Source organism: Lipotes vexillifer, unplaced genomic scaffold (genome assembly GCF_000442215.2).
Source record: "Lipotes vexillifer unplaced genomic scaffold, Lipotes_vexillifer_v1.1 scaffold6, whole genome shotgun sequence".
NCBI classification, from domain to species: domain Eukaryota; kingdom Metazoa; phylum Chordata; class Mammalia; order Artiodactyla; family Lipotidae; genus Lipotes; species Lipotes vexillifer.
Genome location: NW_006799037.1, coordinates 3,231,803 through 3,256,372, shown reverse-complemented (window position 1 = coordinate 3,256,372; position 24,570 = coordinate 3,231,803). Strand labels below are relative to the sequence as shown.

The following is a 24,570-nucleotide window of genomic DNA, read 5'->3' as shown; positions in this document are numbered from 1 at the left end:
AACCCATCATAAGTTGAAAATATCATTAAGTCGAAAAATGCATTTAATATACCTAAGCGGTCACAACATCATAGCTTAGCCCAGCTTACCTTAAACATGCTCAGAACACTTACATTAGCCTACAGTTGGGCAAAACCACCTAATATAAAGCCTTCTTTACAACAGTGTTGAGCATCTCACGTAACTGATTGAATACTGCACTGAAAGTGAAAAACAGACTGGCTGTATGGGTGCAGAATGGTTGTAAGTGTATCGGTCGTTCACCTTCATAGTGGCATGGCTGACTGGGAGCTGTGGCTACTGCCACTGCCCAGCGTCACGAGAGTATCATACCGCCCATCGCCAGCCCGGGAAAAGATCAAAATTCAAAATTTGATGTATGGTTTCTACTGAATGCATAACGTTTTCACGCTCTTATAAAGTTCAAAAATTGTAAGTCGGACCATGTGACTCTTCTTTTCACAGACTGGAAACAAAAGACATGCTTTCAAGCCCTTCGGCTCTCAAACAATTTAAATTTAAATTAATTAATACAAAGGAAAACAACTTCCTCAACAAAAAACTGACACTTTTACTGAATTATCCTTTGGCTGTGAAAACTCCAGATATAAAGTGATATGCAGCAAGTCACTAACCCTTTCTCTCAAGTTTAATAGGAGACACTAAGGAATAGGAGACATTAAGGACTGGTCCCTCAAACCAGGTACATCACACAGTGGGTGGCAAAAAGGGACAGGTAATGACTACATATCCCTCCCCTTCTTCACTAGGAACATTCCATTCAAACAGGAAGTCAGGAAGGTTCAGAACTCTGAAGTTCTGTTCAGAGAACAGAGGTCCAGGACCCTATAAAGTGCCGCTGTGTCCAGGGAGCAACATCCCTTTATTCTAAATGACACGCAAATGTCTCAAGTCCCACAGCCCATCCCTGAGGACAAGGTGGGGGCCGGGACCCCGGCCGGCTTTTGGTCTGTTCTCCATCAGCAGCCAGGGACTCTCTGCAAATCTAATCAGATACACCCCAACCCTGCTCAATACCCTCTAACGGCCCCCTTCATCCCGACACACAGCGAGAGCCAAAATCCTTACAAAGGCCTCCAAGGCTCTACAAACTCTGAGCCCATGACCTCACTGGTTCCTCTTCTCACTTCCCCCCCTCGCTGACCACTCCAGCCACACTGGCCCTCAGGCTCCTCAAACACACTAGGCACCCCGGGGTTTTGCCGAGGGTGGGTGTGCGTGTGCGCGCATGCGCACACACCCACCCGCTGCCTAGAACATGCTTCCCCAAACATCTGCTTGGCCTGTAGCCTCAACCCCTCACCTCCTTCAGGTGCAAACCCTCCCATCCCTCTTCCTGCCTTAATCTCCTCTTTACCACTTTCGCCATCTGACTAACTTTCTTACTGTCTATCATCCCACTAGATGTAAGCTCCACGAGGTCAGAAACCCCTGCTGGATTCTGCTCACTGCCATCTCCACAGCACCTAGAGCAGTACATAGCTGGCACTCAGTGAACACCTGCTGAATGAAGGCAGCACTGTGAATGGTTACACCATGCTCCACTGGAAAGCAAAATCTGGCCAGGCCCTACTAACTAGGGTTGCCATGTATTGATAAAATACGACTATGGCATGGGATATACGTACACAAAAAAATTACTCTTCGTTTACCTGCAACTCAATTATTTTTCCCCTAAATCTGACCACCTTAGTCCTCACTCCAGAATGGTCAAACCCAGGCCATCCAGGTCACTGGGCAAGGCAGAGGGCTGAGGATGTAATCAAAGGGCCAAGGGAGAGGTCATTTCCTCTCCTGAGACCCTCTTCATTGAGGTCCCTGGTGATCCGGGTTCTGCCAGCTCTGGGTTGAAACATGGGCCCACGTAGGCTGAAGAAGCCACCAGGCAGAGCTCTCATCTATGCCTCCTCTGCTCTCAAAAAGGAACACTTTCTTTTCCTAAATCCCCATTTGGCCTGGTCTCAGAGAGGCCCAGATGCTTTGTTCCCTCCCACCCTCCTCTGTGACTGTGGAAACCACAGAGACAGAGCATAAACAAGTCTCTAACTCCAGGCTGCCTGCACACTCCCGTCACGGCCCGGAGCCCCAGCTCCCGCTCCAGCTCCGGGTCAGACGGTGTGGCTGCGTTTCTGACTCTATACAGGGCCACAGCCTCTCGGAACAGCATGTTTCTCTCCTTATCTGTATGTCACCAGCAGGCCACCTTCTGCGACATGTGAGAGGAGACTGAATATATGTGAAAACAATCTAGAACTTAGAATAAAAATGTTAGTAAATTATGACATACCCACACTATCCATATCGAGGTTCTGAATAGTCACGGATTTTCAGACATATGCACCCCAGGGTTATTCCCAAGTCTCCCATCTCCTGAAACTTCTAACGTGGGAGACCTCTGAGGTTTCCGTTCTGTAGCCTAAATCTCAAAGGACCGATATCTGTAAGCCCTTGGCACCTAAAGTCAGGTGGGTCATGGGATCTGGGAGCAGGGGGTGGAAAGGAGCCAAAAGTGCAGGTACAGAGAAGATGACATATCCTGTTTTGCCTGGGAAGGCCCCAGTTTATTTCTGTTTCCAGGTGTTACTATTTACACTGCTCCATTTTATTCTAAGTGTCTCAGTTTGGACATTAAGTGGTGAAACTGAGAATGACCTTGGCACCCTGGAGCCAGGATCTACGGGACAGAAGGGAACAGCCATGTAAGAGCAGCTGTGATCAAGCAGGGCCAACTCGCCCCCAGGACTGGAACTGGGGAAAGGGCATCTGTGGGCAGCAGCTTCCAGTATGAAAACCGAGGAGACAGGGTTGATCTCTCCAGATCCCTCCAGCTCTGAATGCTAAGAGAACAGCTGGGAGAAGTGCTTGTCCTACCCTCCCACTGGGCCTGCACCGAGCACATGCAGGTCCACACGTCCCCCGCAGTTCCCGGGCACAGGCCACCAGGAGCCCAGCCTTGGCTCAGAAGCATCCTCACATTAGGGTGTCAAGTGACTCAAAAGTCGGTCTTTGATCTGACAGGGAGAGAGGCCAGGCCTTGCTTCTTCTCACAGGTCACACCTACTGCCTCAGGGTTTTCTCCAGATTTCTTGGCCCTCAGGTTGGCCCCAAGAGAGCAAATTGTAGCAGATATTGAAAGGGTGCTGATTCCCCAGGCTCCCTCACACCCCGACACACCTGCCAAGGGCTCCGGGCAGCTTGTCACTGTTAATCACAGCGCACTGCAAGTCCACGCTTCTCAGCTGTAGGAGCTACAATTAACAGGGTGGCTGATGCCTCAGTTGAAACCACTGAAGGAAACTCAGCAACACTCCCAGGGAGCCTGGGAGGAAGGAAATCACAATATGGGCTTGGACCCGAGTTGGCTTTAAAAAAAAAAAAGGAAGGAGCCACACTGGATTGGGGTCCAACCCATTAACACTCTAGGGGAGCCACAGACTAGAACGTGCCAAGACATTAGGCACCCTGTTAACACACATACGAAAAAATCATATGTGTTTCCATCAGCACACCACCAAGGGACAGACTTAAAAACTTCAGCATACTTAGTAAAGATGCAGGGATCTTGCTCCAGCATTTGTAAGGTTTCACGTGACATGAAACATGCTCACTAAGATGTTCACAGGAGTGAGTTGGGGCTTGAGATATTGACTCAGTGCTTCAAATGGGTTCTCTCCTTAGCCTTCCTTCCTCTTTGCCTTTTCTCTCTCCTAGACAATTTCCAAGGTTTCTGGTCCAAATCCTGAGATGCTATTTTCCAAATTGTTCTCAACCCAGAATGCTGAATTTCCAAGTGCCTGCTGGTTCCTGCTCCATGGAGAGCCCCAAAGCCCTGCAAATTCCATACAACTCAAACTCATGACTCCAATTCTGCCCCATAAAACCTGTCCTTCCATGCTGTACATCTTCCTTGTCTCTATAAATGCACAGCTGCCCATACAGATGAAATACCTGCATCTCTTGCCTTGCAATAAACCCTACCAAGTCTTCTGATCTCCAATATCTCCAATCTAATACCTGATCACAAATATACTGATCTGAAATACCTTTCCCACCTCATCCCCTCCTTGTCACTCCCATAGCCTCTGACCTAGTTGTAGCCCTTCTGCCCCAAGTACTGCAATAGCCTCCTTATGGGTCATCAGGCCTCCAGAATAACTCTCCTCAAATACTAGTTGAATATCCTAAAACCATGGCTTCTATTCCCCCCACCCCTTCCAGGAAATGTGCTACCTGCACAGAAAAGTTGACCTTTAGCGCACCAATCGCCTGGCCCATTACTCCATAATCTCTCATCCTGCCCTTCCCAGCTCATAAGCCATTCTACTTCGTCCATCCTTCTCTGCACCCCACACTCTAGCTCTACCAGAACCCTGCTGTTCCTGAGAACGTGTATGTTTTCACAGCTCTCTGCCTTCAACCCTCTTCCTCTTCTACTTAGACCATCCCTGAAAGGCAGTCCGGCATAGTAGCTAAGACTAAGAACAAACTGTCTTGGCAGTCAGGTAGACCTGGGAGGTTTCTGAGTCCCCACTCCACCACTCAGTACTATGTGACCTTGGCTGCCAGTGCGTGGCCTAAACATCAGAAAATCAGCTCACTTGGTTTTCCCAACAGTGAGATGGGAGATTCCTTCCATAGGTAGACACCTGGGGAAAAAATACTGTGACACACGATAGCAAATACACACAACTTAGCAGAGAACCTTCTTGCCTAGTTGGCACATGTTTTCCAAGCTCTAAAAGAGGAACCACTGATAATTAGCTCAGGGCATCAACAGTACTGATGCAAAGCTTCTGCAGAGAATAACTTCCAGAGTGTGAGGGCTGGGCTTTCTGTCCATCTCTTCTAGAGGGATTTGAGCACACAGGCCCAAAGGCATCCTGCAAAGAGCAAAGCTGTTCACCTTGGACTGACTGTGGGAAACTGAGTTTCCCCAGACACTGCACCTGGAAAAAAAACAGAGCACCAGAACCAAAACCCTGGTCTTTGTCATACTTATTGTGATTTAAAAGGAAAACACACACATCTGGTTAATGACTCCTCAACACAAAACCCCTGGCCTTTATCACACTAACGGTGATTATTCTTTTGTGAAGAACATGTGGTTTGGTGACATCTGGATCTAGAGACCCAAGTTCAACAACATTTTAAGGGTAGCTAAATTCACATGTACATAACAGTTCAGGGTGCTTACTATGTGCCAGGCACTTGCACCACGTAACTTCACTTAACCTTTACATTAATTCTCCAAAATCAGCGTTCAGCTCCTAGCCTACTGCTGCCTCGGATTCGGCCACATTCTCTCTCACTCAGTATCTTAATTAAGTGGTAATATTCACCTACTTTTTCAGCATTCTCCTCGCATTTAATCTTTACTAGTGAAAGAAGAAAGTTTTATTATAATAGTAGCTAACATTTATTGACCACTTTCAAAATGGGCCATGTATTAATATAATGCTAGGCATATACATATACACCCAGACCAGCTTTATTGAGATATAATTCACATACCATACAACTCACCCATTTAAAGTGCACAATGCTCTGATTTTTAGTATACTCACAGACTTGTGTAAGCCTCACCACAACCAACTTAGAACATATTGATCATCTCGGAAAGAAATCCCAAACCCATTAGCAGGAACTCCCCAATTTCTCTCAAATCTTCCAGTTCTAAAAAACCACTAATCTACTTCCTGTCTATAGACTGGCCTATTCTAGACATTTCACACAAACAGAACACAATATGTAGTCTTGTGACGGTCTTCTTTCACTTAGCATTAATGTTTTCAACAGTTGTTCATATCATAGTATTTATTAGTACTTTTTATTGCCAAATAATCTGTTGTATGGATATACCACATTTTATTTACATAGTCATCAGCTGATGGACATTTGGGATGCTTGTACCTTTTGGCTATTAATGAATAACGTTGCTATGAATACTAGTGTACAAGTTTTTGTAGGGACATCTCTTCCCACTTCTCTTAGTTATATACCTAGGAGTAGAACTTCCGGTCATATGGCAATTCTATGATGAACCTTCTGAAGAACTGCCAGACTGTTTTCCAAAGTGGTGGTATCATTTTATATTTCCACCAGTCACGTGTAAGAGTCCCCGTTTCTTCACATCCAAGCCAACACTTATTGCCAGTCTTTTTGACTATAGCCATCCTAGTGGATATGAAGTGGTATCTCATTGTGGTTTTTATTTGCGTTTCTCTGATGCCTAATGATGTTGAGCATCTTTGCATATGCTTATTTGCCATTTGTATATCTTCTGTGAAGAAATATCTGTTTAGATCATCTGCCCATTCTTTAATTGGGTTATTTGTCTTTTTATTAGAGTTGTAAGAGTTATTTATACATTCTAGATACAAGTCCCTTATCAGATTTATAATCTGAAAAAAGGTTTTCTCCTATTCTCTGGGTTGTCTTCTTTTTTTAAATACTTTAAAAAAATTTTTATTGGAGTACAGTTGCTTTACAATATTGTGTTTGTAAAAAGTTTACAATTTACAGAAAGTTTGTAATTTTTACGAAGTATCAGTTTATCTATTTTTACTTATATTACTTATGCTTTTGTTATATCCAAGAAGGCTAAACCAAAGTCAGAAAGACTTATTCTCAGTTTTCTTCTGGTGTTTTATAGTTTTAGTTCTTACATTTATGTCTATGATGGATTTTTAGTTATTATAGTGTATGATATGAGAAAGGGGTCCACTTCATTCTCTGCATGTGGATATCCAACAGTCCCAGCACCATCTGTTGAAAAGACTACTGTTTTCCTCTTAAAATCATCTTGATACATTCGTTACAACTCGACTGACCGTAAGTGTGAGGGTTTATTTCTGGACTTTTGATTCTATTCCACTGATGTGTGTGCCTAACTTGATACTAGTACCACATCGTCGTAAGATTGTAGCTCTGTAATAAGTTTAGAAGTTATCTTGAAAAAGAAGTTTCTTCTTTTTCAAGATTGTTTTCACTATTTTGGGTCCCTGAATTTCCATACGAATCTTAGGATCAGCTTGTCAATTTCTACAAAGAAGTTAGCTGGGGATTTCGTAGGGATTACAATGAATCTATATATCAATCTGGTGATTACTGTCATCTTAATAATATTAAGCCTTCCAATCCATGAACATAGAATATCTTTTTAAGTATGATGTTAGTGGTGGATTTTTCATAAATGCCCTTTATCAGGTGAGGAAGTTCTATTTCTAGTTTGTTGAGTATTAATATCATGAAAAGGTGTTGGATTTTGTCAAATGCTTTTTCTGCATCTACTGAGATGTTAATGTGATTTTTGTTCTTTATTGATATGATGTTATTATATACATTAACTAATTTCGAATTTTAACCTAACCTTGCATTCCTGGGGTAGATCCCACTTGGGCATGGTGTGTAATCCTTTATATATGTTGCAGGATTCGGTTTGCAAGTATTTTGTTGGGGATTTCCACATCTACATTCCTAAGAGATTTGGTCTATAGTCTTCCTATAAAGTCTTTGGTTTTGTTTTCAGGGTTAATATTGCTCTAAAAGAATGGGCTGGGCGTGCAAAACGTTTTCACACATTAGCTTATTTAACCTTCACATCAAACTTGTAAGATGAGCACTCGTATTTGCCCCATTTATCAGATGAGGAAATGAAGGTCTAAGAATATTAAACTGCCCACAGTTACACATAGTAGACACAGGATTTAAACCCAGTCAGCCCCCACTCCTGACCCTATGACCTTCATCACCATGAAGAACTTACTCCTTTGAGCTAACTGACAAGCCCCCATACAAACCAAACACTAACTAGATTAGTGGCAGGTTAAAACTATACTAACCAGATTTTGTGACCTGGTCACAAAGGTCTAGTAACCGGCCCTAACTTAACATCCTTCTGAATTCCACAGTGATAGCTTACTTGGTTCATTGTTCCACTTAAGTGAATCATTCAGGATCAACAATGTCATCTTAGAATAATCAGTGGTTGAAGTAATAATGTTCAGACAACTAAAACTAAACCCAGAGTCAACCTGAAAAAAGCTATGTACACTTGCGCATGTACACAAACAGACACACACACACCCTCCATTCGGAGACAGATAAGCGTACAAACATACTGTGTCGGGTATATACTAGGAAAAAATAATTGTCGAAGTCTAGCTTTCTAAGGACAGAATTTCTGACTTGTACAAATCAAATCAGGGTGGGAAATGGGTAGATTCAGTCACTGCAATAACCAAATCAAGCTCAGCAATAAAGACAGCCACTGAATGTCCCATTTGGACAAAACCATTGTGATACTGACATAAAATGTAAACTAAAATAAACTGTTCTCATTCGCAACACCTCAGACACAGGGTCAACACGGTTACAACAGGAGGGTGTAAACATGGGAGTGAGGTGCTGCTGGTTCTACACTAAGTTCGGCTTCACCAAGAAGTTCCTCAAGATAAGATGCTCTAATGGAAAACATCATGGGCTCTGTGCCTCAGCTTCTTATCTATGAAATTATAATCCTCGCCTTCACTATTTCTTTAGAATGTTGTAAATGTGATAACAATAAGGCTGCGGGAAAGAACACCTTATAGAGAAAAAAGATGAAAGTATTATCACCAGCAACTTTCACTAATTCAAACATTTTTTTGAAGGCCTAATGTGTGCCAGGCACTATGCTAGGGGCTGGAGATACAGACACGCACATTAAAAATGAGTCTGAGATGAAAGGATAAAGAAGATGTGGCACATATATACAATGGAATATTACTCAGCCATACAAAGAAATGAAACTGAGTTATTTATAGTGAGGTGGATGGACCTAGAGTCTGTCATACAGAGTGAAGTAAGTCAGAAAGAGAAAAACAAATACCGTATGCTAACATACTTACATGGAATCTTAAAAAAAAAAATGGTTCTGAAGAACCCAGGGGCAGGACAGGAATGAAGACGCAGAGGTAGACAATGGGCTTAAATAAGGACACGGGGAGGGGCAAGGGTAAGCTGGGGCGAAGTGAGAGAGTGGCATGGACATATATACACTACCAAACATAAAACAGATAGCTAGTGGGAAGCAGCCACATAACACAGGGAGATGAGCTCAGTGCTTTGTGACCACCTAGAGGGGTGGGATAGGGAGGGTGGGAGGGAGACACCAGAGGGAGGGGATATGGGGATATAAGTATACGTATAGCTGATTTCACTTTGTTATACAGCAGAAACTAACACAACAATGTAAAGCAATTATACTCCAATAAAGATGTTAAAAAAAAAAAAGTCTGAAAAGCGCTCTGAAAGGCGGTCAAATAACATGCTATGGAAACACAAAGGAGGGAGCAACTAGCTCTGCCTGTGGAGACTAAGGAAGGTTTCAGAGAGGGGGGAGTATTTTCTACTCCTACTGGTCTTGAAGGACCAGTAGGAGTTTACCAGGCAGAAAACAGGATGAAGAGTGTCCCAGATACCAGGAAAGCCCATTCTCCCTTTTTCATTGTTTACTTGGAACCAAAACTCTCTTCCAGCAATGTAGGGGTACAGTCCAGAGAACCTCAGGTTCCCATCCTGTCATAAATCAGAGGCAGCAGAAGATGGTGGTGAAGAGTTCAGGCAATGGAACCAATCTGATGGGGATTCACATCCTGGCTCCAGGAGTTCTTAGTTCTATGATCCTGGGCAATTTACTGAACCTTTTTAGGCCTTGGTTTCCTCATCTGTAATATGGGAATAATAATAATAGCTATTGATTTGTAAGGAGGCTTAAATGAGTTGATGTTAATTGTTTAGAACAGTACCTGGCACACTGCAAGCACTGGATAAATACCGTTATTATTATTATTATCAATCTCTGTCACAATGCCTGCTCTGGTCAGTCCAGGCCTGACTAAGATTTGTCCATCTCGAAAGGCCCCTATCCCAATGCATGTGGTCATCCCACCTGGCAATTCCCTTCTCCTAACAACTGTTCATGACTGCTGTCTCAGGACACACGGGGACTGAGAGAATGCTTCCTAATACACACGGCTTAGGATCCAAGTAACCCAAACAGCATCTTCCATAATCAGGATCATATCGCCACTGCAGTCTGTGTGTTGCTGTGAGACAGCAAACACAAAGGCACATCCAAGTACAGAGGCTGCAGCAACAGTTGAATAAACATGCAATCCGATACCTAACATCTGGCATGTCATCAGCCCCAATACCTTATTCACAATCAAGTATGTTTAAGGCTGTGGCTACTTTATAGGTACAAATGTCTTTATCAGGACATTAATGTGCACCAAACCCCTCTCCATAAAAGCAGTCATAAACAACAATCTCCTCTAAGCTGTCACGGAAGCTACTGTGTTTGTAATAGAACCATTCATCTAAGAGACAGTTGCCAAAGCCTGTCTCAGCACAATAGCAAGCAAGTCACAGCGTACAGAGGCAGACCCAGGGAAGAGGGCAGGCACAGTGAGTAATTAGGACGTTTGTAAATGGCTGGGGGGGTGGGGGTGGGGTGGGGTAGGGGGGACTCAGCTTGTTACCATATGTTCAAAGTTACCCGGGATGCTGCAAAGCTTTGGGGTGATCAATTACATTTCCCCCAGAGCACTTGCTTTTAAGGTAGCCTAAAAAGTTCCTCCAGCTATTGTAAAAAGAACAGTGTCTATGGAAATTTTTTTTTCAGCTAATGACCAATTTCACCGCCTGTAGAGGGGGAACACTGCAACACTACATAAAATTTTTAAAAATAAATTAAATGTCCCAGGCAGGAAATTTCACTGTCACACCTTTCAGACTGTATTCTAAAAGGGCAGAAAGGAGAGGGCGTATATCTGATACAGGAAGAGGCTTTAAAGAAATAATATCCATATGGGCTTTGAAGAACGATTTGATTTTATTATTTACCTGGAATTGAAGCATTTGAGAGAAGAAAGGTGGGCAGATGGAATAATCTGCAGTGAAGGCATAGCAGGTAAATATCAAGTAAATGAAATATACCCGTGATTAAATCAAATGATTATAATCAAATGAGAATTTATAGTGCTCTCTAAAGTCTCCAGAGTGTTTTCATACTCTAAAATCCACCCACCTCTGCCTAAAGGCAATGCAAGTACAAGATTACCTGCCAGGAATCTGTTACAAAGAATAACATGGTCATCAAAAAGACTACCGACATTTTTAAAAAGACAGGCCCGCAGCCCTCCAGAAATAAAGCATGTCCACCCTAAAGTACAAGTTAAACGATTAATATTGGCTCGGCAAAGATGTGGATCCTGTTCATTCTGTTGTAGCAGCTTGCTGTGAACATGTGGACACTGGAAGAATGGATTTGAATGCTTTCTTCTGTCTCTCCCATCGCCATTTTACCACAATACATGAACATCAGAATAATGCCACTGTTAGTCTGGACAGCTGACTGACAGGTCCAACTGACTGGGCACCTGTCAAACTCCTGGACCAATGTCCTAAAATGTATAATAAGAACACCCTGCCCTGCTTCCTGGCCCCAGCACCACCACTCTCAAACCACCTGTCTCCCCAGATCGGTGCCTCGGCCATGAACCCATGGAAGGAACAGCTTGTTGGCACCAGCTCCTCTCCCAGCACCACTCTCCTGCCCACCAGGACCTTGCAGTGGCCCACCCAACTTAATCCCTGGTGGACATCACACCAATGTCAACCTGGATGATATGACTTGTTTCTCATTCTTGGTATTTTCCACATTTTTCTTTAACGAGTATTTCTTACTCAGAATCAGAGGAAAAAATAAAGTATATAATTATTTTTCCCTCTAATTCCAAAAGTAACATATGTTCACTATTTAACAGAACTCCATTAATACAGAAATATATAATAGACACACAGAGTTCCCCATAAACCCATCTGCCTGCAGCAACTATTCATGTTATAAATTCCTTCAGATTTTTTTCTATGATCTTAACCACATAGCACATTTATATGTTTTAATTTACTAAGTTGAGTATTCTCTAGGATAGGCCCTCTACTACAGAGATCAGCAGAACACTATCATAATAACAATAATTTGTAAAATGACCACTTTAAACACTTACTACCAAAGGAATGGGATACATTTAAATAACAATGGTATTAAGAAATTAAGACACACTCGCAAGTGAAATGCTATAGAGAGAGGAAACGAAGCTCTAGCCCTAGGTGGAAGTCAGCAGGGGTAAACGAGAGAGACAGCACTGGAACCCAGGGCCGTGCAGCTAAAAAAGTGCACATCCATGAGTCCAGTGGAAGCTACTGCTCTGGGGCCTGCCCAGCCTCTGCCGGCAACAGGCTCCCACTGCCCACTGGTCCCCTCCATCAGCTGTGACTCTGACCTAGTCAAGTTTGCCCTGATCTCCCCTTCTCCAGTACCTTCTTTGGCAGAAACTCTGAAATGTTTCTGCCAAAGTACCTCCCTTAACCAAACACCCCTCTACCTAGGCTAGGCAACTTAATCCTGAGTGATTGCTCCAAAATATACTTTCCTACCTTTCTAATGTGCCATGAACAGGGGGACTTAACCTAAGAAAAGTAGTATTTTTAGAATTCAGTTCAAAATACTTTCTCATACATAATTGCATTTTCTCTCAACATTGCTGAGAGGTATGGAGAAACATGTTGATTTCCTCGCCCCATTCTACAGATGATGGCAACAAGGCATATAGATACATCACAAATAGGTATAGTTTTAGGGCAGCCAAAGAATTTGGGAGGAGGAAGGCAGAGAATGTTAGCAATTTCTTGTGACCCCAATGTTCCTTTTGCCAGACTGTTCTGCCACCTGCTCTTTACTAGGCCCATGCCATTCATATCAACATCAAACTCTTCCCATTCATATCCATGGGGTCATGTCCTCCTCAAAGAAATCCCTCTGGGCTTCCCTGGTGGCGCAGTGGTTGAGAGTCCGCCTGCCGATGCAGGGGACACGGGTTCGTGCCCCGGTCCGGGAAGATCCCACATGCCGCGAGCGGCTGGGCCCGTGAGCCATGGCCACTGAGCCTGCGCGTCGGGAGCCAGTGCTCGGCAATGGGAGAGGCCATAACAGTGAGAGGCCTGCGTACCGCAAAAAAAAAAAAGAAAAGAAAAAGAAATCCCCCTACTAACTGGTTACTTTGGTAGGTTTATTTGCAAATTCACAGTTCACTACTGTGGACTTCAACGTCAACGTATTATCCAATCAATGCTGATGAGCCTCACCATGTCCTACTTCCGTGTCTCCAGTGACCATCACCCACGTTCGTATCAGTTGACCACATTTGCGGCCACACCTTGAAACTCGTCACTTGAAATCTCTCCACCTCTAACCTCAGATGCTTCCTCACCTGTGCATGACCACAGCCTCCTGTCCAGCCACCTCTCCTACATGTGCACAGCCTATGAGCAGCTCATGTCACGACCTGCCGGCCCCTCCAGCTTCACCTTGTCCCTGTCCCTACCGAGACTGGTGCAAGCATGCACTCACTAGCACCTTGGTGTCTCAGGTCCCAAGCCTTGACGTTGTCAAAATATGGATAAAACAATAATCCCCTGGCAGAAAAAAATATATATATCACATAATAACGCCAGTGGGTTCCCTCAAAAGTAACGTTCTCCGCCTTGTACAAAAATTAATTCAAAACAGATCATAGACTTAAATGTAAAACATAAAACCAGAAACCTTTCAGAACAAAACACAGAAGAAAATTTTCAGGATCCAGGGTTAGGCAATGGGTTCTTAGACTTGACACTGAAAGTACAACACACAAAAAGGAAAATTAATCCACTGGATCTCACCAAAATTTAAAACTTTTACTCTGCGGAAGCCCATGTGAAGAAGATGGAAAGATAGGCTACAGACAAGGAGAACATATTTGCAAAAACCGCATACCTGACAAGGAACTCATATCTAAAATAAAGAACTCCCAAAACTCAACAGTAAAAATATAAATAATCCGACTAAAAAAGGGACAAAAGACATGAACAGACATTTCACTGAAGAGAATATACAGATGGGAAATAAGCACATGAAAAGATGTTCCACATCATTAGTCATTAGGGAAATGCAATTTAAAACCATATGGGATATCACCACACACCTATCAGAATGGCTAAAACAAACAACAGTGATACCACCAAATGCTGGTGAGGATGCAGAGAACCTAGATTGCAAGTGAGAATGTAAAATGGTACAGCTGCTCTGAAGAACACTTGAGCAGTTTAAAACAAACAAACAAACAAAACAAAACAAAAAAACTGAAGGCACAACTACCATTTGACCCAGCAATGCATTTATCCCGCTGAAATGAAAACTTATGTTCACACAAAAAACTGTATATAAATGGTCATAGCAGCTTTATTTGTAATAGCCAAAAACTAGAATCAACCCAGATACCCTTGAACAGGTGAGAGGGTAAGTACACTGTGGTACATACACACTAGGGAACCACTCAACAATCAAAGGAACAAACTACTGCTACACACACAACCTGGATGAATCTCCAGGGAATTACGATGAATGGAAAAAAGCCAATCCCAAAAGGTTACATACAGTATGATTTCACTAGATAACATGTTTGAAACGACAACATTTTAGAAATAGAGAATAACTAAATGGTTTCTAGGAGTTAGGGGTAGAGTCAGGAGAAGCAGGACAGCATTGGGTATGGTTATAAAAGGGCAACCCTGGGGATCCCTGTGGTGTTGGAACTGTTCTGTACCATTGAGGTGTGGATACACAAACCTACACAGGTGATAACATTGTACAGAACTTAATAAAACACACACACATACACACACTCATTCACAAATGAGTACAAGCAGAACTGGGGAAATCTGAATAAGATCAGTGGATTACATCAACATTAATATCCTCATTATGATGTTTTACTACAGTTTTACAAAATGTAACCACTGGGGGGAAATGGGCAAAGTGTACAAAGGATCTTCGTATTATTTCTTACAACTGCATGTGAATCTACAATTATCTCAATAAAAATTTCAATTAAAAGAAGAAAGTAATGTTCTCCAACTTCTCTCAGGCCCTCCTTCCACTGATCAGCAATTCTTTTACTCACCCCCGTGCGTCCATATCCCATTCCCCCACAGTATCTCTACTAAGCTTGCTCTATTTTTCAAAAGCCCATAAGCCACCTCAGCTCACATGGCCTTACTTCTCATATGAAGAAAGGAATCACTATGTCCTCCCTGGGCCCTCTACCTGGACCCTTCTCCTGCCATTATGCATCAGAGTAAAAGAAGCCCTCCTCCTTTTAAAGTCTCTTCCTGGTTCTATTCCATCATATATACCCTCAATTACATATATTTTCTCCCCTACTAACCAAATGGCCAAGTCTCTACCCTGTCCTAAAAATAAGTCTCCCTTTAACTTTTTATGCCCTTTAAGATACTACCTCATGGCTCTTCCTGTACATGGCAAATCTGGGCCGTGGTAATGTTCCGTCTCTGTACACAGGGAGCATAAACTGAATAATGTAGCTCATTTCCTGTACCCAAAGTTTGTAAGGACTGTTTCAAATGTCAGTCTCATTCCCTCCTCATTTGTTTCTTTTACCGACTCTAAAAATGTGGCCCTGTCCTCTTGGACCCAGGCTGTAGCTTAGCCCAGTGGCTCTCAAACCTGGCTGATCACCCAAATTACTCAGGGAGCTTTTAAAAACACAGATTCCCAGACCACACTCTCAGAGATTCTGATTCAACTGGTTTGAGTCTGTTTTTGTTATGTCTCTTGTTTGAAGCTTCTCAAGTGCTTCTGCTGATGATGGTCAGACTTGGGAACCACTGATGGGTCTACCTTTTTCTTAAAAAGGCAATCTTTTTACTCTCCCACAAATACAGACACTCCATTTAAAATCCATGCCCATTTCACCACAGTACACGTGAGCCTGCGCATATTCCCCATTCTCATCCCTTCTCTGCTGATGAGCCCCCAAACTACCCCTGCAACTCCAACCTGCCTGAGCTCCAAGCAGGAATTTCCGAACACCACAGATCACCCTCATCTGGATGGCCACCCAGTACACCTCCGGCACATGACAAAATTCAACTCCTCATTCCTCTCCTCTCTACAAACTGCTTCTCTTGTCTCCACTCCCCATCCATCTGATAGTCCCATCGTCCTCCCCACCACCCAGAAGCAGAACCCTGGAATCATCTTCAACTCTATCTTCTCTTTCACAAATCGCATCTGGTCAGCCAATCCTGTTGGTTCGACCTCTGAAACTTCTCTGCCAGCACCGTCAGTACCGAAGTTTAGGCTCAGCCTCTCCCACTGGCCTCTACTGCAACAGTCATCTAACTTCTCTTCACGCCTTCAGAGTCGGCTTTGTCAAACCCAGGCGGAGTCAACATCACCTCTCCTGAAAACATGCAATGGCTTCCCTCTGTCCCCAGGATGAGCGCCGGACACCATGGCATCGCACTCGAGGCCCTCCACAATGCAGTGCCAGCCCACATTTCTAGGTTCATCTGCCATCCCCCTCCAGGATACACCCTCAATTCTAAGAGCACCAGAGCTGGGTCCTTTCAGGACTCTGTGCCTTTATCATGCTGCTTCCTTAGGCCTGAATGCCCTTCCCCTTCTCTCTCTCCCCACAGTAGCAAATGTGAACCTAGGCTTCAGAAATCCCTTGCAACAATTATAATGCAACAATTCTATAACTGTGCACAAGCATGCATTTTTTTTTGGAGAAGAGATCCACAACTTTCTATAGATTCTCAAAGGGGGTCTGTAATCCAAAGTAAGTTTAAAAGCAAAAAAAAATTTTTTTTAATTAAACAAAAAAACACGAAGTGGCCTTTTCCCATTGAAAGTTAGTTCACCTAAGTCTGCCTCTCAGACTCTTAACTCTTCCAGCCTTTTGCATTTTCAAATATAGACATGTGCATTCCCCAATCATAAACAATCATACTTTCTACTGCCCTACCACTGAGCCGTGTATCTCTCTAGTACAGAATATACTTCCTTCCATGTCAATATTGTAGTTAGTTGTCTTAACTGGCTTGTTGTATCAAGCTGACTTTCAAATGTCAACTCTACAACTTATTTACTGTGGCCTTGAGCAAGTAACTTGACCTTAGTGGGCCTCAGCTTCCTCAGCTATAGAACAGGGATCGTCACGGTAACCTACCTCATTGGGTTGTGCTGAGGAATAAACAAGACGACGCATTCTAAAGCAATGAGAAAGTGCCTAGCACACAGTAAGTGGTCAAACAGGTCAGCTTTCTTAATTATTTTACATCTGTAGTCCCCACTCACAGTCCAGGCACAGCACAGGCCCTCACTGAACGACTCCCGAATCCATGTCTTCCCGAATCCCAGCGCTCATCCATTGCCACAGAAAGCTGTTGAAAAGCATAAGTTTCCAACTTGGTAATAAGTTAACATTCTCTCTCTTATTTTTTTTTTCGCCCTTATGACCAATTCTTGAGCCATCCTAATTAGCTATTTTTTACCTGGATTGCACAAGGGCTCACATCTTGTACATAAACCTTTGTAGGTCAGACACCCACTATGTTAAACTTCCCAGTCCAAACACTGATGACGTTGGCTTTGCTATTCTCACAGGAACCAAACTATTTCAAAATCCCCCATTACTCCCCCGTTACTCATGTGTTCTGAGGATCCCAGAATTAACCCTTGCTCTGCTGCTGTGCCTATGTGGGTAGAAATCCTTCCTACCTCTTGAACTAACATTTGCCAAACACACAGAGGAAAAACCAGTATTTCTTCCTTCTCAGTCTAGGAAGACCATTAAATATACCAACACACCTTTCTCTTTCTCTTTCTCTTTCTCTCTCTCTCTCTTTTTTCTGTTTTCTCCCTTCCTTTCTAGCCAGCTCCTCTCAGGGCTCAGAGGTTTACCTACTCACCTCTCTTTACTTTAAATAATAACTCACACATGCATATATTCAGCATACATCACTGATACCTCCTCTGTCCAGCAAGACAGGGTGGGGCCCCTGCCTTACGGAGCTTCTAGACTGTTCTAAGGGCACAGCGCTTTGTCCTTCACATTTCTAGCAAATTCACTTGAAATAATATCCCAAATCACCGGTAAGACAGAAAGAGGAAATCAAAGATGCCACATGATGTTCAGACAGAGAGATGGGAAGAACAAGCTCAGCTCAGGCCCCAAGGCCTGGGGATCCTACAGGGCTCAGATTCTACAGCCATTTCCACATCAGGGCTGCTGGGGCCTCCACAGAGGTAGACCACCTTCCTGGTCCCCACAGAAATGACGTGAAAGTGCCCCGTCTTCCAGAGGGACGACTCTGCACTGCCTTGCCCAGTTCTTCAGAGGAGGAGGAGCATGGGGACCTCAGATGTCAGCCGCTTTGTCTGCACTGATGAACGGGCGCACACCTGTGCCTGCTTGTGTGCACTCCTTCTGGTGTCCCCTTGTCAGTTCTGCCACCACCTCACTGAAGCAGCCCCCCCTCTCCTCTACCTTGTACTTCTATGAAGTAAGCAAAAGAGGCAAGTCCGACTCCTGTGCTCCCCTGGCTGGGAGGGCTCAGGTCAGCAACTGGGGAAGACCAGCCAGGGAGGACTGGCCCAGCGATACCTTCCTCCTCAACTTTTCTATGCCTCACAACTCAGCTCTCTAGGGCTGACCAGTAGGCCTGGCAACCCAGCAAGAAAGTGGGGGCACCCCTGGAGCTCTCCTAAGCAAGGACCCTGAAGATATCTGCTCAAAAAAGGAGAAAGCAATTGTCCAGCAACTGCTCTGCCCAAGCTGCCTGTAAGATCGTAGGGCACCAGAATCTTCCAGACATCTTTCTGGCCACCACCAAGGCCAGCCTTATGATCTAGGATCCTCCCCGCTGCGATATTTGAGAAGCTTTCTTCCTGCCAGCATTGGGCCAGGTGCGCTGGACACTGGTGGCCAAGAACAGGCTTCAAAAGGCTAAGTGGAAGGTGAACATCTTCAAAGGGGTCTCAGACTTCCCAGAAAGCTCTGGCACACAGCCCTAACCTCAGGTCAGTGCTTCCTGCAAATGAACTTGTGATGGCTCCATGAGGGCAGGGACGGTCTGTCTGGCTCACTGCTGTATCCCTGACAACCGCTAGTACGGGGCTGGAATACAGGCGGTACTCTCAATGCTGACTTGTTGAATTCACTTATAATGACCTCCAGAAAGGAAGGAATGAAAGCACAGTGGAAAGAGTCCGGGTTTGGGAGTCAGACAGAGCTGGTTTTGAAAGCATCCAGCTATACCATTTATACTGGTCATGCACAAGAAACTTTATCCCTTTTAGACTCAGCTTCCTCATCTATAAAGTGGGGATCACAATACCCACCTCAAAATGTTGTTGTGAGCATGAGACAGAAGTTTTAGGTAAAGCCTTTAACCCAGCTATTGGCAGAGAGCACTTCTTTATTTTCACTTCAGAAACACTGATTAACTCTCACTGTATGCCAGACACTGTTCAAGCGTGGTAGGGGGATCCCAAACCACAACAAGTTCATTTAATTCTTATAACAATCCTGTGAAGGAAGATCTATCTAAATCTCTCTTGCTGTTGAAGAAATGGAGGCATAGAGATGAAAAGCAACTTGCCCAGAGTCTGATGTCTAGAAGAGGTAGGGCCAGGCTTCATATCAATTCCAAAGTTCAAAATTTAAGGTGCTACACTGCGTGTCTCTGAGGCAAGCAGCCAGTGAATGTTAGCTCCGGTCCCTAACTTGATTATGAGAGATATTTGACCACACTGCCTGACTAGGGTTTTCAAGTGCAATAGAAAACACATCCAGACATTCCCATGATTCACTGTTTTGTTCTGTCTCGTTTTAAGCTGTGACCTGCTCCTGTGAAATTCAATTCCAGACAACTCTGCTGATCAAGAACGTCTCTGCCATCTTGTCCTCATGCTATCTACTCCACAGCTACCTACCAGAGAAAGAGACACACAGCTATGTAAAAATACGAAAAAGAAAGAAAACACAGAGAAGAAAGGGAGTGAGCTTGCAACCTCTTAAGAACAGTCCAAGAAGTCTCACCCTCCTTCTAATAATCCCTAAGAACAACTGCCTACCCATAGGGTACCGCAGGCAGAAATAATCTGTCCACGTGGAGACCAACCACATAAAGGCTTGGCCTCTCCACCGACCCAGGTAACATAAGGAAAATTAAGCCGTCTTTTCCAATGGCCCAAACCTCAACATAAAGAGAGCTTTCCATTTCCCCCCTCTATAAGATTGCATTTGCCCTACTGTCAACCACGGAGGAGACTTCATTACCGAAATAAATCAGCACTGCACTTGACCTTGCTTCTCCAAAGGCTCAGGATTAGTGACATCACAATACTCTACAGATGCTCAGAAATACCGGAATAACCCCCTCAAGTCAAAAACACTTGGTATCTCACTAGAAGGCATTAAATTATTTTGATTTTACTCCATGGAATCCAAAATGCTTTCAATGTTTTCATTTCCAAAATGCTTAAGAGAAAAAGCATGCTCTTAGGACCTTCAGAAACCTCAACTCCTGGTCTGGTTTGTGTCCTGATTCACGTGTGGTAAGATGGGGAACAGGCCGGAAGCCAAGGAACAGTAGCTCTGGTCCCACACTGCTCACATGACTCAATTCCCGAGTGGCTGGGGCCTCACTGTGGAGGCTCCCAAATCAACCTTCTCTCGCCCTCAAAGTTACAGGCAGTTCCCATGCAGCTCTCAGGCACCTGGGCTAGCTTCTCTGAAGGGATCCAGTCTCCATTTCCCATAGCCCTGATAACCACCATGTTTCCCTTCCAAAGCAGCAGTAGAAGCAAAGCTCCTCCACGCTGGCCAAAGAGAGGGAGTTGAAGGGGATGTTTTCTCCCCAAGGCAGTGGCCTAGACATGGGGGTGGCTTCAGGGCCACTGCAGCAAATCCATCTCTTGCACCCCTAACCAGGACACGTGACCTTGCAGTTGTAATTCCTAATGCTACTCGCTCAAAATGACTGCCCAATTTTAAATCAGGTTGGTCACCAACACAGTCAATAAATGTAACGTGGATTTCAGGGAAAAAAGAATCCATGCGTCAAGAACACACGCTCTCAGGAAGCACTCAGAATCTGATTACTTTCAGTATTAAAGACATGCTCCACAACCAGCGCCACATTTGTCAACACACTGATGACTCTTACTGAAGTACAAGTCACACAATCCAGCATCATATAATATATACGTCCCAAGGACCACGCATATCACCTACTTTACCCTCCTTTTGTACAGGGGAGAAAACTCAGACACACACCAAGGGTAGGATTGTTCAAGTTCACTGTGGGTAGACGGCTCAAATCCAAAGCTTCTCACAATTCTTTTTCCTAGTCTGCTGCCTTTGACCCCCAATTACCAACAAGAGTTCTTTCACAAATTATTTTCACAAAAAAATTAGTTCAGTCTACCATGGCTGCCACCTAAAAAGTAAAATCAATGAAAAAAAAAACAAAACAAAACTGGAGTTGAAAAGAGTAACTCTGGCTTTGAATTATGCTCTTATTCCTAGCCCAAAAACCTGCTTCCTAAAGGGACAGCTCCTTTCCCAGTATTCCCAGTGAGAAATGAAAGGCAGTAGTTCTTCCCAACCAGCATGTCCAACACTAGGCCAGTGTTTTAGATTAAAACAATTTCTGGGTAAACAAATGGGTGTTGGTACAAGGTAGAACGGCCCGAAGCCACCTTCACTACTCCTAATAAAATCAGCCTCAAAGAAGGCTCAAAGATTAAAGTGCTTTTCTCTGCCTTTAAAATGGGGAAGTTGTATTTTTAGGTATGAAAACAAGACCCTGAAAGCAAATAGCCAGGCTGAGGAAGGGTAGCCCAGGAAAGATACAAGCACACAGAAAATCGAAGGCCCTGAAACTTTCTACCCACAGCAGCTGAGATGTTTCATCTTGAGTCCATTTCACCAGACACGAAGAAGCTTCTGTGGCTACGAAGGATCACATGAGAACATAAATACTGAAGGTTTACGTTCTCTTTGTCTACTGTGTGTGTGTCACCGACTGGCCAAGAGAGAGAGACTCTAATGCTGCAGAAAGCAAAATTTTCCTTGTTTCCATTACATCATCCAAATTGGAGAGGGGTAGGGCAGGGTGGGGAGGCACAACTGGTGGCAGCTGCACCACCATCTGCTTTCTCCTCAGCAGTGGGTGCTAGTTTGAGCTGCAGCCTCCTATGGCTCCTGATAGAGGAGGTGCGGTATTAAAGGTACAACACACTATTATGGAAAAGCTTTCAAATTATTTAGAAGTAAATCACCCCCATGATAAGTTAACAACCTCCGGTAGGCTGCTGAGCCAGTTCTCTTTGAGTTTAGGTTATTTGTTTGCATCTCTTTAGACTCAGCCACAGTGCAAACTGTCAACTTAACGTGCCCAATTAGACAAGCAGAATGTACATGCAACCACCTGCCATCTGCTTCCCAAAAGGTAAGCAGGCAGAAAGTACAGGTCAGCAGCTGAAAGCCTTTACAGCAGGTGCAGGGAAGGTCCAAACCCAGTGTGCAAGCCCCAGACTAGTGGATGGGTGCTTGCTGCCACCTTTGGCATCCCCAGCCATCTGGTCAACTGGTCTCATCCTCTTGGGTGCTCTTGGAGTTTTGAATGCACTGTGAGGGGTCCCCATGTGGAAAGGGAGACTGGTCAGAGTAGCCTGGGGGTCAGTGCCTTGTCTGGCCATTCAACTGCAAATTGGCAACAACGCAGCAAACTGGTGGTTCAAAGGTCTGATCAAGTCCCTGGGCATATGTTTTATATGGCCTATACAGGTGTGTTTAAAAAAAAAAAAAATGCTGGCTTTTAAAAATGAGTACATTTCATATATAAACATCTATCTTGCTAGATCTGGCAGCACGAGGCCGCATTTCTATGGAGCTCCAGTCAGTCACCTGGAGCTAAGCAGTAGGACTTCCTTTTGATGCGGTGTGCATTCAGAAGAATTAGTCCCGTTTGGTGTCTGCATTCCCCACGGCAACTACCTCTGTTCCTATCTGGTCCTCGAGAGCTTTGGATATGAAGAAGAAGAAACTCCAGGGAACGATTGCCCAGTGGTCCTTTACTGACTCTCGTCTTCAGTTGAGATTCAGTCCCTTGGATGGCCACAGCTAAAATTGTACAAAGATCATTCAACCCAATACAAGGAATGGATCCCAGTAGAAGGCTAGCTACGTTGACCCCTTACCACAAAAGCAGGTTGCAGCATTCCAAAGGAGCATTTCAAATCACTTACCATACATCTTGCCTTCATCTGATAAGATGATTTTCCTCCTCCCACATGGTGGATAGATAGCCAAGGCTTCCTGAAAGCTCTGCTCAATGTCGGGGCTCCAGACCCCTTCTGCATCATTGTCAATGGGCTTATCTGCAGAGTCACTCATCCTTTCCATGTTTTCGGCAGGGCTCTCACTGCCGCTCCAGCTGCTGGGCTCAATTTTGGCGGTTGGATTTTCCAAGCCGAAGCCTGGAGCCTTTTCAAGAAAATAAACCTAAGAGAGAAATCAAAAGATAGTATGATAAGGACAGGGTAACCATCAACATACTGCTCTTGCTGGTTCTACTGCAGACTTTCCAGTCACCAGCTCTGCTTGGAGAATAACTCCTAGGAGAGAATATGGAATTTTGAGGTCCAAGTGTCTTTTTCCTATGTATCACGTTAGAAACAGAAAGAAAACAGCAGGCAGAAGCTGGATAATCTTCACAGATGAGAGGAAATTTTCATCTGAGAATAGTATGCACTCTGAATTGCAAGTTCACAATGAATCATGCAAAATTTGCTAAGTACCTACTATCTACCAGGAGCACTTTGCTCGATGATAATCAAATCTCCAGAGCAGAATAAGTTGTTTAAAAGAAAATAAAGTAAAACAAAAGGCGTCTACCTCACTGTGGCAATTAGCACGATAACTCTAAAATGTCAAACCATCCCAGAATTTGTCACTTGGATCACCAAGATGCAAGATGGCGGCAGAATGGCAGACAGAAGGAGGGAGATTATTTTATCACAAATACTCATTCTACAAATAGCAATGCCAGCAGACCTGGACCTGCTATTCTATAGCATTTATCCGCAGGGCTTTTTACACTGTACAAGTCAGGTCACTTTGCCACTCTCAGCTTCTAGATTGTAACCCTGAAGCTGGAACCAAGTTGTCCCCAATTCCTGCCTTCCCTGCAACAACTGCAAGCGGCCAGCACATCTGAAGAAATGTTTCACACCCACATGAGGCACTTCATCTGGTAGCCTCCTTGGAATTCCTGATTCCAAGGAAAACTGTGGGGGAGGCTTTCGTGTATTTTTCTGTAGCACTAAAGATTACAGAACCAAAAGAAATCTTTCTCAAAGATTTATTCTCCTTAAATTATGCATGTAACCTATGGTCATAAAGGGATAAGCAATCCAAACAAATGTCAAACTGGCACAAACACCCATGTGAAAATGATCTAATCCAGTACCCCTTGCTGTCTGCACACTAACATATCAATATGCCTTTGTTGAAAAGGCATCAGATCATTCATTCAAAGCCTTCCCCAAAAAGGGGATAAGAATTCCTCCTGGGGATTGATCGGAAG

The 24,570-nt window shown here is 44.0% G+C and overlaps 1 protein-coding gene across 3 annotated transcripts in view; it reads right to left on the bottom strand.

The window, feature by feature from the left end:
• Window positions 1-24,570, bottom strand: part of TEAD1 (TEA domain transcription factor 1) — a 258,914-nt gene that overhangs the window by 152,191 nt on the left and 82,153 nt on the right. For 2 of the 3 annotated variants that reach the window (XM_007471413.1, XM_007471414.1), the window contains exon 2: window positions 23,231-23,486. In XM_007471413.1, the coding sequence (XP_007471475.1) occupies window positions 23,231-23,387 (157 nt within the window). In that variant the 5' untranslated portion in view covers window positions 23,388-23,486. Of the gene's footprint in view, window positions 1-23,230; window positions 23,487-24,570 lie in introns of those variants that run through there. The other variant, XM_007471415.1, reaches the window with a different exon arrangement.